The sequence below is a fragment of the Mustelus asterias genome, chromosome 4 (assembly GCF_964213995.1).
Source record: "Mustelus asterias chromosome 4, sMusAst1.hap1.1, whole genome shotgun sequence".
Taxonomy (NCBI): Eukaryota; Metazoa; Chordata; class Chondrichthyes; order Carcharhiniformes; family Triakidae; genus Mustelus; species Mustelus asterias.
The window spans coordinates 14,529,359-14,545,596 of NC_135804.1; the positions used below are offsets into that span (position 1 = coordinate 14,529,359).

Sequence of the window (16,238 nt, forward strand, 5' to 3'; positions counted from 1 at the left end):
CCAGATTCTGGATGACAAAGTTTTTCCTCAAATCCCCTCTAAATCATCTGCCCCTTACCTTAAACCAATTCATAAGTCAGAGCCACTTAGGGCAGATGGCCACAGGCTGCCCCTTCCAGGAAGAAAGAGGGATAAGAGAACCAATAATGTTTAGGGAATGGATTCCAAAACGTTGCAGCCCAGTGAGTTAGTATACAGTTGCAGCAAGGGATTAGGAAGGGAAATGGAATGTTGTTGTTTATTGCAAGGGGAATGGCATATAAATGTCTGGATGTTTTACTGCAGCTGTACAGGGCCTTGGTGAGGCCACATCTGGAGGACTGTGTATAGTTTTGTCCCCTTCTTTCCAGCAATATATATATATTTGCGTTAGAAGCAGTTCAGGCAAGGTTCACTCGACTCTTTCCTGTGATGAGAGGTTTATTTTATGAAGAAAGGTTGACCAGGTTGGGTCTATACCCATTGGAGCTTCGAAGAATGAGAGGTAGTCTTATTGAGATAAACAAGATCCGGAGGGGATTTGGTAGGATGGGTATGAGGAGGATGTTTTTACTTGTGGGAGAGATGAGAAATGAGGGAATTAGTTTCAGAATACGGAGTCTATCGTTTAAGGCATAATGACGGAAAATTATTTTCTTTCAGAGGGTTATTGGTCTGTGCCGTTCTTTTCCCCAGAAAGCAATGGAGCCAAAAGAGAAAATGCTGGAAAATCTCAGCAGGTCTGGCAACATCTGCAAGGAGAGAAAAAAGCTGATGTTTCGAGTCCAGATGATCCTTTGTCAAAGCTTTGAGCTTGAAAATAGGAATCTCTTCAAGCAATAGCCTTCCTCAATCAGGTTAACTGGCCATTCATCACAGGAACACAAGAAATAGAAGCAGGGGTAGACCACCTGGCCCATTGAGCCTGCTCTGTCACCCAGTACAATCGTGGCTAATCTTGAGCTTCAACTCTATTTTCCTGCCCCCTCCCTGAGGGACCAAAATTCTGCCTATCCCAACATTAAATATATTCACTGATGGGATAGGGAATTCTAAAGATTCACAACCCTTTGAATGAAGTAATTCCTTCTCATCTCAATCAGAAACTGAACTGGTCTAGCTGTATAAACGCTGTGGCTCCAAGGGTGGTCAGAGGCTAGGAATCCTATCGTAGGGAAGTCATCTCTTGACTCATAGGATCATAGAATAGAATCACAACTATGCAGGAGGAGGCCATTTGGCCCACTGTGCCACCCTTAAAAACCTGTGCCTCCCCAAAACCTGCGCACCATCTACAAGGTGTAAGTCAGGAGTATGACTGAATACTCTCCACATGCCTCAATGAAAAGTTAAAGTTTATTTATTAATCACAAGTAGGCTTACATTAACACTACAATGAAGTTATTGTGAAAATCCCCTAGTCGCCACACTCTAGCGCCTGTTCGGTACACTGAGGGAGAATTTAGTATGGCCAATCCACCTAACCAGCGCGTCTTTTGGGCTGTGGGAGTAAACCAGAGCACCTGGAGGAAACTCATGCAGACATGGGGAGAACATGCAGACTCCGCACAGACAGTGACCCAAGCTGGGAATCAAACCGGGTCCCTGGTGCTGTGAGGCAGCAGTGCTAACCACTGTGCCACCATGCACCCCAACAACTCCAACTGGAGTCAGTATAACTGCAAAACACTCAAGAAGCTTGACACCATCCAGGACAAAGCAGACCAATGTTTGGCATCCCTTCCACAAACATTCACTCCCACCACCACCGATGCACAGTGGCAGATACAGGATGCCGGCGTTGCTGGCTAGGCTGGCACTTATTGCCCATTCCTAATTGCCCTTGAGAAGATGTAACAAGAATGGGGAATTGGCTTCATCGCAAGGACACGACCATCAAGTCGCACCATCAAGTGTTTACAGACCACTGGGGCACAGTTTGCTATACACATATCCCACCGGCAAAAGCAAAATGCTGCAGATACGGGAAATCGGAAATAAAAATGAAGAAATTCTCAAAATACTCAGCAAGTCAGGCAGCATCATTGGAGAGAGAGAGAGAGAAAGCTTAAAACTTTAAGGTAACGACCTTTCGCCAGAACTGTTAAAAGTTGGAGGAATAACAGATGTTAAGCACTGCTGTCTCATAGCACCAGGAACATGGGTTCGACTCCCGGCTTGGGTCACTGTCTGTGTGGAGTCTGCACGTTCTCCCCATGTCTGCATGGGTTTCCTTCGGGTCCTCTGGTTTCCTCCCACAGTCCGAAAGGCGTGCTGGGTAGGTGCATTGGCCATGCTAAATTCTCCCTCAGTGTCCCCGAACAGGCACCGGAGTGTAAGGACGAGGGGATTTTCACAGAAACTTCATTACTTGTAACTAATAAATAAGCTTTAACTTAAGAATGTCAGAAGACAGGGAACAGGGTTGGGGGGTTGGGAGAAAGGGAGGAAGAATTAAAAAGAGTAGGGTGATAGCATGAAAGGGATGAGTGACTGAATGTTATGAGGGATGGTGAAGACCAGGCATGCCCCTTTAATTCAAGTCGGAGACACCTAGTGGCGATGTCAGAGGGGTTTGGATGTGTTTTCCAGTGGGGAGTGCGGAAGCGAAGCAAAGGTTCACATCAGTGCAGCAGGAGTGGGTGACAGTGCGGCGTTCCCTGGCTCCTGGTTGCAAAGTCCTCCAGTAAGGGAATTGACTCGTTTAGATTCCGGGCTCCGGGATTCCCCCTATCTCTGCATCTAAATCGGCGTCAAGTCTGCTGTTTTTTTGTGTGTGGTTACAGATCCTGCACTCTGCCTCTGGTCCTGACAGCAGCCATGGGTACTGGAATGAGCAAGGTATGTGAGGGGGAGATCTTTGCAAGCTCGCTGCGGGGACTTGGGGATCGGGTGGTAGTGGGGGAAGGGGAGGGGAGTGAGTTTTAATGGATTGGTGAATTCCTTGCTGGAAATTGCAGAGGGTCCGCGCGGGGTGTAATGACAGCGATGTTGACATTCTGAAATTAACAGGACATCTGGTGGGGAAATGAACCGGGGGTCTCTCCCTCTGGCCCGCTGGCTGTTTGTTATTACACCCCCGACAGCAAGAACAGTAAGCTCAGGGGAAAAGTCCAACAAAACGTCTTGGACCAAACAGTTCTCGATCACCACCAGCCTCTCGGTTAGATTGATGTTAAGGGGATTTTAAAAAAAAACAGGGTGCAGAAAACTACCTCCCTTTTAAACTTAAGAATGTGTTTCTGTTTACGCAGAGCTCATCTTAAATGTCCCAAAAGTTGACCGGCAGGGTAAATTGTTGTTAGTCGAGATTTTGACCCAGCTGTGTGTGCTGCAACCACACGCAAAATAAAAGCCAAGGATCCAAGAAAACATTGTTTGAAATCATTGGTGTCTTTAAGAGATTACCCTTAAGGTCCATCCAGTGCTTGTCCAACTGACTTTGTGCCTGAACTCTTTATCCATTTTGTCCAGGGGACCCCGGTCAGCACCAAGCAAGGCCATGACTTAATCATATCCTTTTCCACAGCAAGGACTCTCAGATAGCTGTCAGTCAGCTCACAGCCTTGTCTGGTTCCACAGCATCGGGGTTTAAACCCCTCAAAACTCCTGTATTTACTGCTTACAGATTTCTGCTCCACTTAAAAGTGATCGTACAAAATATGCAAGGCGAGGGGGGGAGGGGGGGGGGGGGCGACCCTAACTTAAAGGGGCAGCCCTTGATCAGATTTGTGCTGAGCTGCCTGTAACTGTTTTGGAGCTTGATGCTCAGAGCCCCTCAGGCAAAGAATGATCACAGTGTGGAATGGGAGGGTCATTTAGATTAGATTCATCTGACAAAGATGAACTGGAGTGATTTGGGGCCAAGACTTTGCTTCTGAGTGGAATGCCCTCCCTAATCCAAGGGTTCTTATCTTTGGAAGAGGAGAGATTTGATTGATACAAACTAAATTGTGAGGAAAACAGAAAGATGCTGGAAAATCTCAGCAGGTCTGACAGCATCTGTGGGGAATGAATAGAGCCAACATTTCGAGATGACCCTTGGACGAAGGAGAGGCTCTATTCTCTCCCCACAGATGCTGTCAGACCTGCTGAGATTTTCCAGCATCTTTCTGTTTTTGTTTCAGATTCCAGCATCCAAAGTATTCTGCTTTTATATTAAAATTGTGAGGGGCCTGGATAGGATGGATGGGAACGGCCCATTTACTTTGGCAGAGAAATCAGTGATGAGGGGGCATGGATTTAAAGAAGGGATGGAGGGAAGATGGGGAAAAAAATGTTTTCACCCAGAGAGTTTGTGGGGGAGTCTGGAACTCGCTGCCTGAAAGGGTAACAGAGGCAGAAACCCTCAACTCATGTAAAAGGTGTCTGGGTGTGTACCTCAAGTGCAGTGACCTGCTGGGCTATGGACCAAATGCTGGAAAGTGGGATTAGGCTGGGTGGCACGTTTCTCAGCCAGTACAGACATGACGGGCAGAGTGGCCTCTGTCTGTGCCCTGAAATTTCAATGCTTCTGTGGTTTTAATCTGTGTTTCTTTCATGTACAAATAATGTGAGCACTAATGCAGTTATTATTGTTAATGTCGTGTTTTGGAAATATATTTGGAAGTTATTGCACCTACACTGCAATGTCGTGCTAGACAGGCACCATGGCCGTTGTTCAGTAGTGTTTGGGACAGGCTATTCTGGGTGCTTGGTCTGTTTAAAGATGTTTCCATGCACTCAGGTAAGAGGATACTTTAAGTGAGTGCAATAATAATGCACTTTGCTTTTGAAAGGCTTCAACAGGCTAATGTTACATCAGTCCAACGTAACACCTTGATAGGCTTATATTACTGCATGGAGATTAATAGAGAATGAACATTCATTTTGATGTTTAAATTAATGTTATGCCACTCTTTAGAATAAAACATGGTGATGATTATATAGTTGCTTATATTGAATATAGAGTCGTAGAGTCATAGAGGTTTACAGCATGCAAACAGGCCCTTTGGCCCAACTTGTCCATGCCGCCCAGTTTTTACCATTGAGCTAGTCTCAATTGCCCGTGTTTGGCCCATATCCCTCTATACCAATCTTATCCATATAACTGTCTAAGTGCTTTATAAAAGACAAAATTGTACCCACCTCTTCTACTACCTCTGGCTGCTTGTTCCAGACACTCACCACCCTCTGTGTGAAAAAAATTGCCCCTCTGGACCCTTTTGTATCTCTCCCTCTCACCTTAAACCCTATGCCCTCTAGTTTAGACTCCTCTACCTTTGGGAAAAGTTGTTAACTATCTCGCTGATCTATGCCCCTCATTATTTTATAGACCTCTATAAAGTAAAGTAAAAGATAAAGTTTATTTATTAGTCACAAGTAAGTCTTACATTAATACTGCAATGAAGTTACTGTGAAAATCCACTAGTCGCCATACTCTGGCGCCTGATCAGGTCAATGCACCTAACCAGCACACCTTTCAAACTGTGGGAGGAAACCGGAACATCCGGAGGAAACCCACGCAGACATGGGGAGAACGTGCAGACTCTACACAGAGAGTGAACCAAGCCAGGAATCGAATCCAAGTCTCTGGCACTGTTAGGCAGCGCTGCTAACCACTGTGCCACCGTGCTGCCCTCTACAAGGTCACCCCTAAGCCTCCTACACTGCAAGGAAAGAAGTCCGAGTCTATCCAGCCTCTTCTTATAACTCAAACCATCAAGTCCTGGCAGCATCCTAGTAAATCTTTTCTGCACTCTTTCTGATTTAATAATATCCTTTCTATAATAAGGTGACCAGAGCTGTACAGTATTCCAAGTGTGGCCTTACCAATGTCTTGTACAACTTCAACAAGATGTCCCAACTCCTGTATTCAATGTTCTGACCAATGAAACCAAGCATGCTGAATGCCTTCTTCACCTGTCCACCTATGACTCCACTTTCAAGGAGCTATGAATATGTACCCCTAGTTCTCTTTGTTCTATAACTCTCCCCAACGCCCTACCATTAACTGAGTAAGTCCTGCCCTAGTTCAATCTATCAAAATGCATCACCTCACATTTATCTAAATTAAACTCCACCTGCCATTCATCAGCCCACTGGCCCAACTGATCAAGATCCCGTTGCAATCCTAGATAACTTTCTTCACTATCCACTATGCCACCAATCTTGGTGTCATCTGCAAACTTACTAACCATGCCTCCTAAATTCTCATCCAAATCATTAATATGAATGACAAATAACAGTGGACCCAGCACCATCCCTGAGGCACACCGCTGGTCACAGGCCTCCGGTTTGAAAAACAACCCTCTACAACCACCCTCTGTCTTCTGTCATCAAGCCAACTTTGTATCCAATTGGCTACCTCACCCTGGACCCCGTGGGATTTAACCTTATGCAACAACCTACCATGTGGTACCTTGTCAAAGGCCTTGCTAAAGTCCATGTAGACAACGTTGACTGCACTGCCCTCATCTACCTTCTTGGTTACCCCTTCAAAAAACTCAATCAAATTCGTGAGACATGATTTTTCACTCACAAAGTAATGCTGACTGTCTCTAATTGGTCCTTGCCTCTCTAAATGTCTGTAGATTCTGTCTTTCAAAATACCTTCTAACAACTTACCCATTACAGACGTTAGGCTCACTGGCCTATAGTTCCCAGGCTTTTCCCTGCAGCCCTTCTTAAACAAAGGCATCACATTTGCAACCCTTCAAATATCTCTGCCCGGGGACCAGAAATTTAACTGGACGAGTCCCATACATACTGCAAGAGTAGGTGAAGTGGAGGAATTCTGCCATGAGTGGCTCAACACCTGTCACACATTGAGTGTTTTTGGGACTGTTTCTTAGAGCAACATATTCTAGCACCAACCAGAGAGCAGGCTGTACTAAATCCGGTAATGTACAATGAGGCAGGATTAACTAATGACCTCATAGTGAAGACTCCCTCTGATCGCACTGGTCATAATATGACTGAATTTCACATTTATTGAGGGACAGAGGCGTGGGTCTAAGACCAGTGTTTTAAACTTAAATAAAGGCAATTATGAGGGCATGAAGACAGAGCTGGGGAAAATGAATTGGGAAATTAGGCTCAGGGACAGGTCAGTAGAGAAGCAATGGCAGACATTTGTGGAGATACTTCAGAATATTCTGAAAAAATACATTCCAGTGAAAAAGACTCAAGAGGAGTTGCTAACTAAGGATGTTAAAGACAGTATCAAATTGAAAGAAAAAATGTATTATTCCATAAAGATGAGTGGCAGGTCAGAAGATTGGATAGGATATAAAGAAAAGCAAAGAACAACTAAAAGATTAATAAGGAGGGATAAGTTAGAGTATGAGAGAAAGTTAGTTAGAAATATAAGAAACAGATGGTAAGAGTTCTACAGAAGGACAGGAGTTGGTAAAGTGAGTGTTGGTCCTCTAGAAAGTGAGCCTGGGGAGTTAATAATGGGAAATAAGGAAATGGTGGCTGAATTGAACAGGTATTTTGCATCTGTCTTCACTGTAGAGGATACAAACAACATCCTAGAAATAATTGTGAATCAGGAGGTGAAAGGGAGGGAGGAACTTACAACAATTAAATTACCAGGAGACGGGTTCTGAGAAAATTATTAGAACCAAAAGATAACAAGTCCCCAGGTCCTAATGGACTTCACCCTAGAGTCTTAAAAGAAGAGGTCACTGAGATATTAGCTGCACTGTTTTTTTAAATTCCCTTGATGCTGGAAAGGTCCCGTCAGATTGGAAAATAATGAATGTAACTTCTCTATTCAAGAAAGGAGGGAGACAGAAAGCAGCAAACTACAGGCCAGTTACCGTAACATCTCTCGAAAGGAAAATGCTCGAATCTGTTATTAAGGAGGGTATAGTAGGACACTTAGAAAATTCCAATGCAATCAGGCAGAGTCAACATGGTTTTGTGAAAGGGAATTCATGTTTGATGAATTTATTGGAGCTCTTTGAAGAAGTAACAAGGTAACTGGAGAAAGGGGATGTACTGCACTTCGATTTCCAGAATGCATTTGATAAGGTACTACATCAAGGTACACAAAATAAGAACTTATGGTGTAGGGTGTAACATTAGCATAAAAAAAGAATTGGTTGGCTAACAGAAAATGGAGAGTAGACATCAGTGGGTCATCATTGGGTTGGCAAGAGGTGACAAATGGAATGCCATAGGGACCAATGCTGTGGCCCCAAGTGTCTACAATTTATATAAATGACTTTAATGAAGGGACCAAATGTATGGTTTGGTGAAAGGAGATGGTGGAGTAGTGGTAACGTCACTGGGCTAGTAATCCAGAGGCCCAAGCTAACGATCTGGGGACTTAGGTTCAGATCCCACCACTGCAGATAGTGGAATTTAAATTCAATTAATGAAATGTGGACTTGAAAGCTAGTCTCAGTAATGGTGATTATGAAACCATCAATGATTGTCATAAAAGCGCTAATGTCTTTTAAGGAAGGAAATCTATCATCCTTACCCAGTCTGGCCTATGTGTGACTCCAAGGTCACAGTAATGTGGTTGATTCTTAACTGCCCTCTGAAATGGCCTAGTAAACACTTTAGTTCAAGGGCAATTGGGGATGGGCAATGAACGCTGTTCCTGCCAGTGACATCCATATCCCAAGAAAAGAAAATGCTGATGACACAGGTCGGAGAGTAAGTTGTAAAGAGGGCAAAGGAGTTTGCAAAGGGATAGGGATAGGTTAAGTGAGTGGGAAAACATTTCTCAGATGAAGTACAATGAGGGAAAATGTAAACTTGTCCACTTTGGCAGGAAGAATATAAAAGCAACATAATATTAAAACGGGGAGAGATTGCAGAACTCTGAGGTACAGAGGGATCTGGTCGTCCTGGTGCAGGAATCATACAAAGTTACTATGTGGGTACAGCAAGTGATTAGGAAGGCAACTGGAATGTTGTCATTTATTGCAAGGTGAATGGAATGTAAATATAGGGAAGTTTTGCTTCAGTTGTACGCATAGTGGGTGAGACCACATCTAGAGAAGTGTGTACAGTTTTGGTCTCCTTATTTAAGAAAGGATATAAATGTGCAGAAACAATTAAGAGAAGGTTCACTCAACTGATTCTTGGGATGGGAAGAGGAGTGGCTGTCTTCTGAGTGAAGGTTGGGCAATCTGGGCCTGTAACCATTGGAGTTTAGAAGAATGAGAGGTGACCTTATTGAAATGTATAAGATTCTGACGGGACTTGACAGCGTGGATACTGAAGGACTATTTCACCTTTTACGAGAGATCAGAACAAAGGGACATGGTTTAAAACTAAGGGGTCTCCCGTTTAAGACAGAGATGAAGAGGATGTTTTTTTCTCAGAGGGTTGTGAGTCTGTGGAACACTCTTTCCCAGAGAACTATAGATGTAGGGCCATTGAATATTGGTGAGGCAGAGATAGGTTGATTGTTGACCAACAAGGGAGTCAAAGGATATCGGGGGTAGGCGTGAATGTGGATTGAAGACCACAATCAGATGAGCCATGATCCTATGGAATGGTGGAGCAGGCTTGAGAGGCCGAACTACCACTCCTGCTCCTCATTCCTCTGTTCATATATTTGTATGTTCTTCCAAAACCCTATCCACCATCTACAAGGCACAAATCAGGAGTGTGATGAAATACTCCCCACTTGTCTGGATGAGTGCAGCTCCAACAACACTCAATATGTTTGACACCATCAAAGCCCACTTGAATGACATTTCATCCACCACATTAAACATTTGTTCCCTCCAGCACTAGCACACTGTGGCAGCAGAATATACCATCTACAAAATACACTGAGTCAAGGCTTCTTTGACAGCATCTCCAGGATTGTTAACCTCTAATATCTAGATGGACAATAGCAGCAGGAATATATGAATACTATGGCTTGCAGGTTTCCTTCTAAGTCACACACCATTCTGATTTGGAAATATATAATGATTTCTTCACTGTTATTGTTCAAAATCTAAGGAATCGCTACTTAATAGCACCCTTCGAGGACCTTCACCACACTTACTACAGCCATTCCAGAAGGTAGCACACTATCACCTTTGTAAGGAAGTTAGGGCTGGACAATCAGTGCTGGCATCGCCAGCTTTGCCCACATCCCATGAATGAATAAAAAAAATCTCTAACTTTTTACTATTTCAGAGCAAAGAATGAAGAAGTAATTTTTTTGTCAGAAGGAGTTCTCATCTGTCAGCAGTCCAAATTAGGAAAAAGGGCTCAAGGTTTCCTGACCATTTGGGGATATGATGGGTGGATGTCCAAGCTTTTGTGATGCCAACCTATAAGACCACCTGGGTCATGAATGTGGCAAAAGCTATCCTTGCTGTTCAGTCAGAGCGGCACAGTAATATTTTCACATCAAAAGGATAGTGGATGCAACACCTGATTCCAGAAGCAACTATATAACCTCCCCTCTCAATAATGAGAATGTGTCAAACGAATTCTGATTGCCTGAGAACATCATGAGATTATGAAATGCCGCAAGACCACATAGATAGACTAGTGTTGGTTAGGTGCATTGGCCGTGCTAAATTCTCCCTCAGTATAGCTGAACAGGCGCTGAAGTATGGCGTTTAGGGATTTTCACAGTAACTTCATTGCAGTGTTAATGTCTATTATTATTATTATTATTTATTTGTCACAAGTAGGCTTACATTAACACTACAATGAAGTTACTGTGAAAATCCCCTAGTTGTCACACTCCAGTGCCTGTTCGGATACACTGAGGGAGAATTTAGCATGGCCAGTTCACCAAACCTGCACATCTTTGGACTGTGGGAGGAAACCGGAGCACCTGGAGGAAACCCACGCAGACACGGGGAGAACATGCAAACTCCACACAGACAGTGACGCGAGCCGGGAATTGAACCCAGGTCCCTGGAGCTGTGAGGCAGCAGTGCTAACCAGTGTGCCACCGTGCCACCCCCACGATTAATGTAAGCCTACTTGTGACACTAATAAATAAACTTAAACTTAAAAACTTAAACTTAGCATGATGGGCAGAAAGGTGACAGATCCAGTTCATTACAGAAAATGTGCAGTAACATATTTTGGAAGTAAAAATAAGGGAAAGAAATGCACCTTCAATAGTAAAAATTTAAGTGGATTAGAGGAGCATAATGCCTGGATAAGATGCTCTTTCAGAGAGTCGGTGCAGGCTTGATGGGCCAAATGGCCTCCTTCTGCACTGTAGGGATTCGATGGTTCAACGACACACCTCCGATAAGTTCAAGACTTAATTCTTCAGACTGAACATACCATCGTAATTTTGAAATTTCAGCTCCTACATAGTTAACTCACCCTTCCTTCCATGGATCCCATTCCAGAAGACATCAATAAATTCAGCCAGTGACTGAACACTATCAGTGTTAAATATTTAGTCATACAGTAATCCTGGCTTTATTCCAGCCCTTACAAATCACCTTCTCTATAGAATTCTCTGTGGAGATCTGCATTCAATTAACTAGCCCATTCTAAATTCAGTCACCAACCCTACTGTTTTCACATTGAAAACTGGAGTTGTTGATGCTTATGGCCTATTCCTAGACTGACCCTGGGGCTTCTTGTCAATCCCCATGGACCATTAGCTCTGAGGGGTAGCACTGTAAACAAAGAGAGGCCATGAAATCAGAAAAGAATGTTCTTTTGGTCTCGGCAAGACAATGGATGAGGGTGTGACTGAATCTGCCTGTCAAATCAATCAGGAAATGCTGTTCTAAGGTGAAAGAGTAAGTAAGGATTCATGTGTATGAATGCGTGCATAACAGTGAGTAGGCAACTGAGTGTGTCAAAGAGTGAGTAGTGAGTATGCATGTGTGTTAAAAAAGTGGACAAGCATTTCTAGATGAAAGATTGTGAGGACTGGTAGCTCACTATATGAGTGCATCGGTGATAAATCAGTCACTGTAACAGAAAAGGACATTTTCAGCCAGTTTCATTAAGGACATATGCCAATTCATGTCAATTCTAAATGTGAAGTAAATAGTTTCTTACTCAATGATCATTTTCCTGCTTTATTTCCACATTGACGTTACATTGCTACTGCATATAATGTTAACCATCTTCACTTGCATCCATTCCCTTTTCCTTATAACTCCTTGCAAGGCCAGCATGCAGTAAATGAGTCGAAGACTTTCCCTTTATGCTATAATCACTCACGCTTATAATGTGTTCCCTCCCTCTTATGCCAACTTTCTCTTTAAAATTCCCATGTCCACATTTATAACGGGAACCGGTGCGGTTATTGCTGTAATTTCAATGCTTTACAAGTGGCAGCACTGAAGCCCCTCTTTGTGTATCCACCAACCTGAATGCCCCGAATACCTCCTGTCTGCATCCCATCCTGTCACAAGTTTCCCTACTTAACCATAAATGAGAACATAAAACCAAAATATTGCTTCAAAATAAGGACTTTAAATAGGGACTAAATTCCATCTGCACAACCTAGTCCAATTAGCCTCTGGCCCTCTAAAGCTGCTTCATCTGAAGTCTATACTTGGTAGTGCACTGTGTGCTTTTATAAGGTGCGACTACAGTGCAGTGGCACAGAAGGTAGAAGTCTTGTGTTCAGCACTGAAAAACACATTCTCACAGCCCATGGATTTCTGGACTCAAGGCGTTCACTTAAATCCACAGCTATACATGGGATAAAGTTGTAAACTTCAGCGACGGGCCCCTGATTCAATGAACGGAACTGCATGATAAAAGGAATTTAAAAGAGGGATAACCACAGGATGAAATTGGGGGAGGGGTTGGTCTAAATGTCCACACCGACCTTCCACTCTCCATCGAGTTGAGTTCATCCAAATCTCTACTGCCCCAGCATTTGGTCATCTGTCCTAATATCTCCTCAGTGTCCAATGTTCTTTAATAACACTTAGAGGCATCTTGGAATATTTAACTTTGTTAAAGATGCTATATAAATGCATGTTGTTGTTGTACTGTATAACGCCTGTGGCCCCTTTCTGGGGGGGTTTCAGTGCACATGTTTAACGTCACAGTCCCATGCCAGTAACCTAGCAGATGTCAAGCAATCTCTTCTCAGGAAAGCAGCAGTCTGAGCTGAATTTAGACCATGTATTTACTCCAACAGCAGGCTATATTCGGCAGCAACTCACATTACGTCATTAGCTCCCAGCGTGATATCTTAAGCACAGACTGGGGGAGGTTTATAATGATGTTGAATATGATCCATATTTTCCAACGCTGCACAAGAATATCATATGTCAGTCTATACCAATATCCTCCTGGCCTTCCTCCCACTTGCCACCCTCTGTAAGCTGGAGCTGATCCAAATCCTTGTTGCCTGGCTTCCTAATTCACACTAAGTCCCGTTCGCACATCATCCTTGTCATAGAATCATAGAATCCATGCAGTGCAGGAGGAGACCATTTGGCCCATCGAGTCTGCACCGACCCCACAATTCCACTCAGCCCCTATCCCTGTAACCCCATGTATTCACCCTGCTAATCCCCCTGACATGAAGAGGCAATTTAACACAGCCCATCAATCTAATCTGTGCATCTTTGGACTGTGGGGGGAAACCGGAGCACCCGGAGGAAACCCACACTGACACGGGGAGAATGTGCAAACTCCACACAGACAGTCACCCGAGGCTGGAATTGAACCCAGGTCCCTGGCGCTGTGAGGCAGCAGTGTTTGTGTTCACTCATCCACAGTAACTCCTGATCCAGCAATGCCTTGATTTTAAAATTCTCATCCCTGTTTTCAATTCCCTCCATGCCCTCACCAACACTACCCTCCCACCATCTTTTTAATCTACGCCAACTGTACGACATTCTCAGACCTCTGCACTCCACCAATTCTGGCCTCTTGAGCATTCCCAATTTTAATTGCACTGATGGCCTTGCCCTCAGTCACCTGGGCCCTGGACTCTGAAATTCCCACCACAAACCTCTGCGTTCTTCTCACCCTCTCTCTCCTGTATTAAGTCACACTTATGGGCGGCACGGTGGCACAGTGGTTAGCACTGCTGCCTCACAGTGTCAGGGACCCGGGTTCAATTCCGTCCTTGGGTCACTGGCTGAGTGGAGTTTGCACATTCTCCCTGTGTCTGCATGGGTTTCCTCCGGGTGCCCTGGTTTCTTCCCACACTCCAAAGGTGTGCGAGTTAGGTGGATTGGCCATACTAAATTAACCCTAAGTGTCAGGGAGATGAGGAAGGTAAATCCGTGGGGTTACGGGGATGGGGCCTGGGTGAGATTTTGGTTGGTGCAGACTTGATGGGCTGAGTGGCCTCCTTCTGCACTGTATGGATTCTATATTCTAAGAACTGACCTAGGGTGAAAATGAAATACTATAGATGCTGGAATCTGAAACAAAAGCAGAAAATGTTGGAAAAGCTCAGCAGGTCTAACAGCATCTGTGGAAAGAGAACAGAGCCAACGTTTCGAGTCTGGATGACCCTTCGTCAGAACTCATTCGAAAAGTTGGCTCTATTCTCTCCCCACAGGTGCTGTCAGACCTGCTGAGATTTTCCAGCATTTTCTATTTTTGCTTAAAGTTGACCTGTTTGGCCACCTATCATAACGTGTTTTTACGTGGCTTGGTGTCATATTCTGTCCAATTGCGTTCCTGCGAAGTGCTTTGCGAAAATTTCACTATGTTGAGGACGCTACATAAATGCAAGTTGTTGCTGGTATTGGGACCCATTTGCTGGGTTTGCTGATTTCAGTTGGAGCAGTGACTACACAATTAGTCTCTGCTCTCCTGGTCTGGGGCATGAGCTGTAGGATTGCCAATCCTGGTTGCTATACAGCATCCATGTTGTTAAGTGCCTCTGTGGTGCCAAATGGCGATAGAATTGCACCCCCACCACAGTCTAAACGTACCCATGGTTTGGGTTAAATGCCTGATGAACCGTCATGTCTGCAAGTACCACAGAGCTGCTCTCCACACTCCAGTGATGCACTCCAGTGAACAGTGCACCTTTGAGGCAGTGAGAAGAAAAGGATCAATTTGTTCTGTAGGAGCCAGATGTGTCCTTGGTGATGGATAGAATTATAGAATCCTACAGTGCAGAAGCAGGCCATTCGGCCCATTGAATCTGCACCAACCACAATCCCACCCAGTCCCTATCCCCATAACCCCATGCATTTACCATAGCTAGTCCCCCTGTCACTAAGGACAATTTAGCATGGCCAATCCATCTAACCCGCACATCTTTGGACTGTGGGAGGAATTTAAACACCAGGTTAAAGTCCAACAGGTTTATTTGGTAGCAAAAGCCACACAAGCTTTCGGAGCTCTTAGCCCCTTCTTCAGGTGAGTGGGAATTCAGAATTCCCACTCACCTGAAGAAGGGGCTAAGAGCTCCGAAAGCTTGTGTGGCTTTTGCTACCAAATAAACCTGTTGGACTTTAACCTGGTGTTGTTAAACTTCTTACTGTGGGAGGAAACCAGAGCACCCGGAGGAAACCCATGCAGACACGGGGAGAACGTGCAAACTTCACACAGACAGTGACCCAAGCTGGGAATTGAATCGGGGTCCTGGCATTGTAAGGCAGCAGTGCTAACCACTGTGCCACCATGCAGCCATAGATCACCATAGACCTGCTAGAAGCATGGGCAGAAGGATTAGTCCAAAAATACATCACTATTCCTTCACTTGTTGCTGGGTCAAAATCTAAGGAATCTCTACCTAACAGCACCTTCCCCACACTAACTACAGTGGCAAGGTGGCACAGCGGTTAGCACTGCTGCCTCATAGCGCCACGGACCTGGGTTCAATTCTGGCCTCGGGTGACTGTGTTGTGTTTACACATTCTCCCCATGTTTGCGTGGGTTTCCCCCCACAGTCCAAAGATATGCGGGTTAGGTTGATTGGCCATTCTTAATTGCCACTTAGTGTCATGGGGATTAGCAGGGTAAATACAAGGGGTTATGGGGATAGGGCCTGGGTGGGATTGTTGTCGGTGCAGGCTCGATGGGCCGAATGGCCTCCATCTGCACTGTAGGGATTCTATGATTCTGCAGCAGTTCCAGAAGATAGTTCACCATCATCTTCTGAAGGAAATTTGGAATGGGCAATGAACACTGGCACTACCAACATTGCCCACATCCCATAAATGAATAAAAATAAATTTTAAAACTTATTATTGCAGAGCAAAGAACAGGGATGATTTTGCAAACCCATGCTGTCAGAAAGGTTAATAATCCAAACTGGAACATTCTAGAACGTGCATGGTAGTCTGACCACAAGCTGACCTTTACAAAGAAATGCAGTAAACTTGCCAGACTTATCT

At 44.4% G+C, this 16,238-nt stretch overlaps 1 protein-coding gene across 2 annotated transcripts in view; it reads left to right on the forward strand.

Moving 5' to 3' along the window:
• dusp22a (dual specificity phosphatase 22a) overlaps nt 1-16,238 on the forward strand; it is a 134,113-nt gene that overhangs the window by 15,847 nt on the left and 102,028 nt on the right. The window contains exons 1-2 of one of the 2 annotated variants that reach the window (XM_078210592.1): nt 2,553-2,665; nt 2,766-2,820. In XM_078210592.1, the coding sequence (XP_078066718.1) occupies nt 2,559-2,665; nt 2,766-2,820 (162 nt within the window). In that variant the 5' untranslated portion in view covers nt 2,553-2,558. Of the gene's footprint in view, nt 1-2,552; nt 2,666-2,765; nt 2,821-16,238 lie in introns of those variants that run through there. The other variant, XM_078210593.1, reaches the window with a different exon arrangement.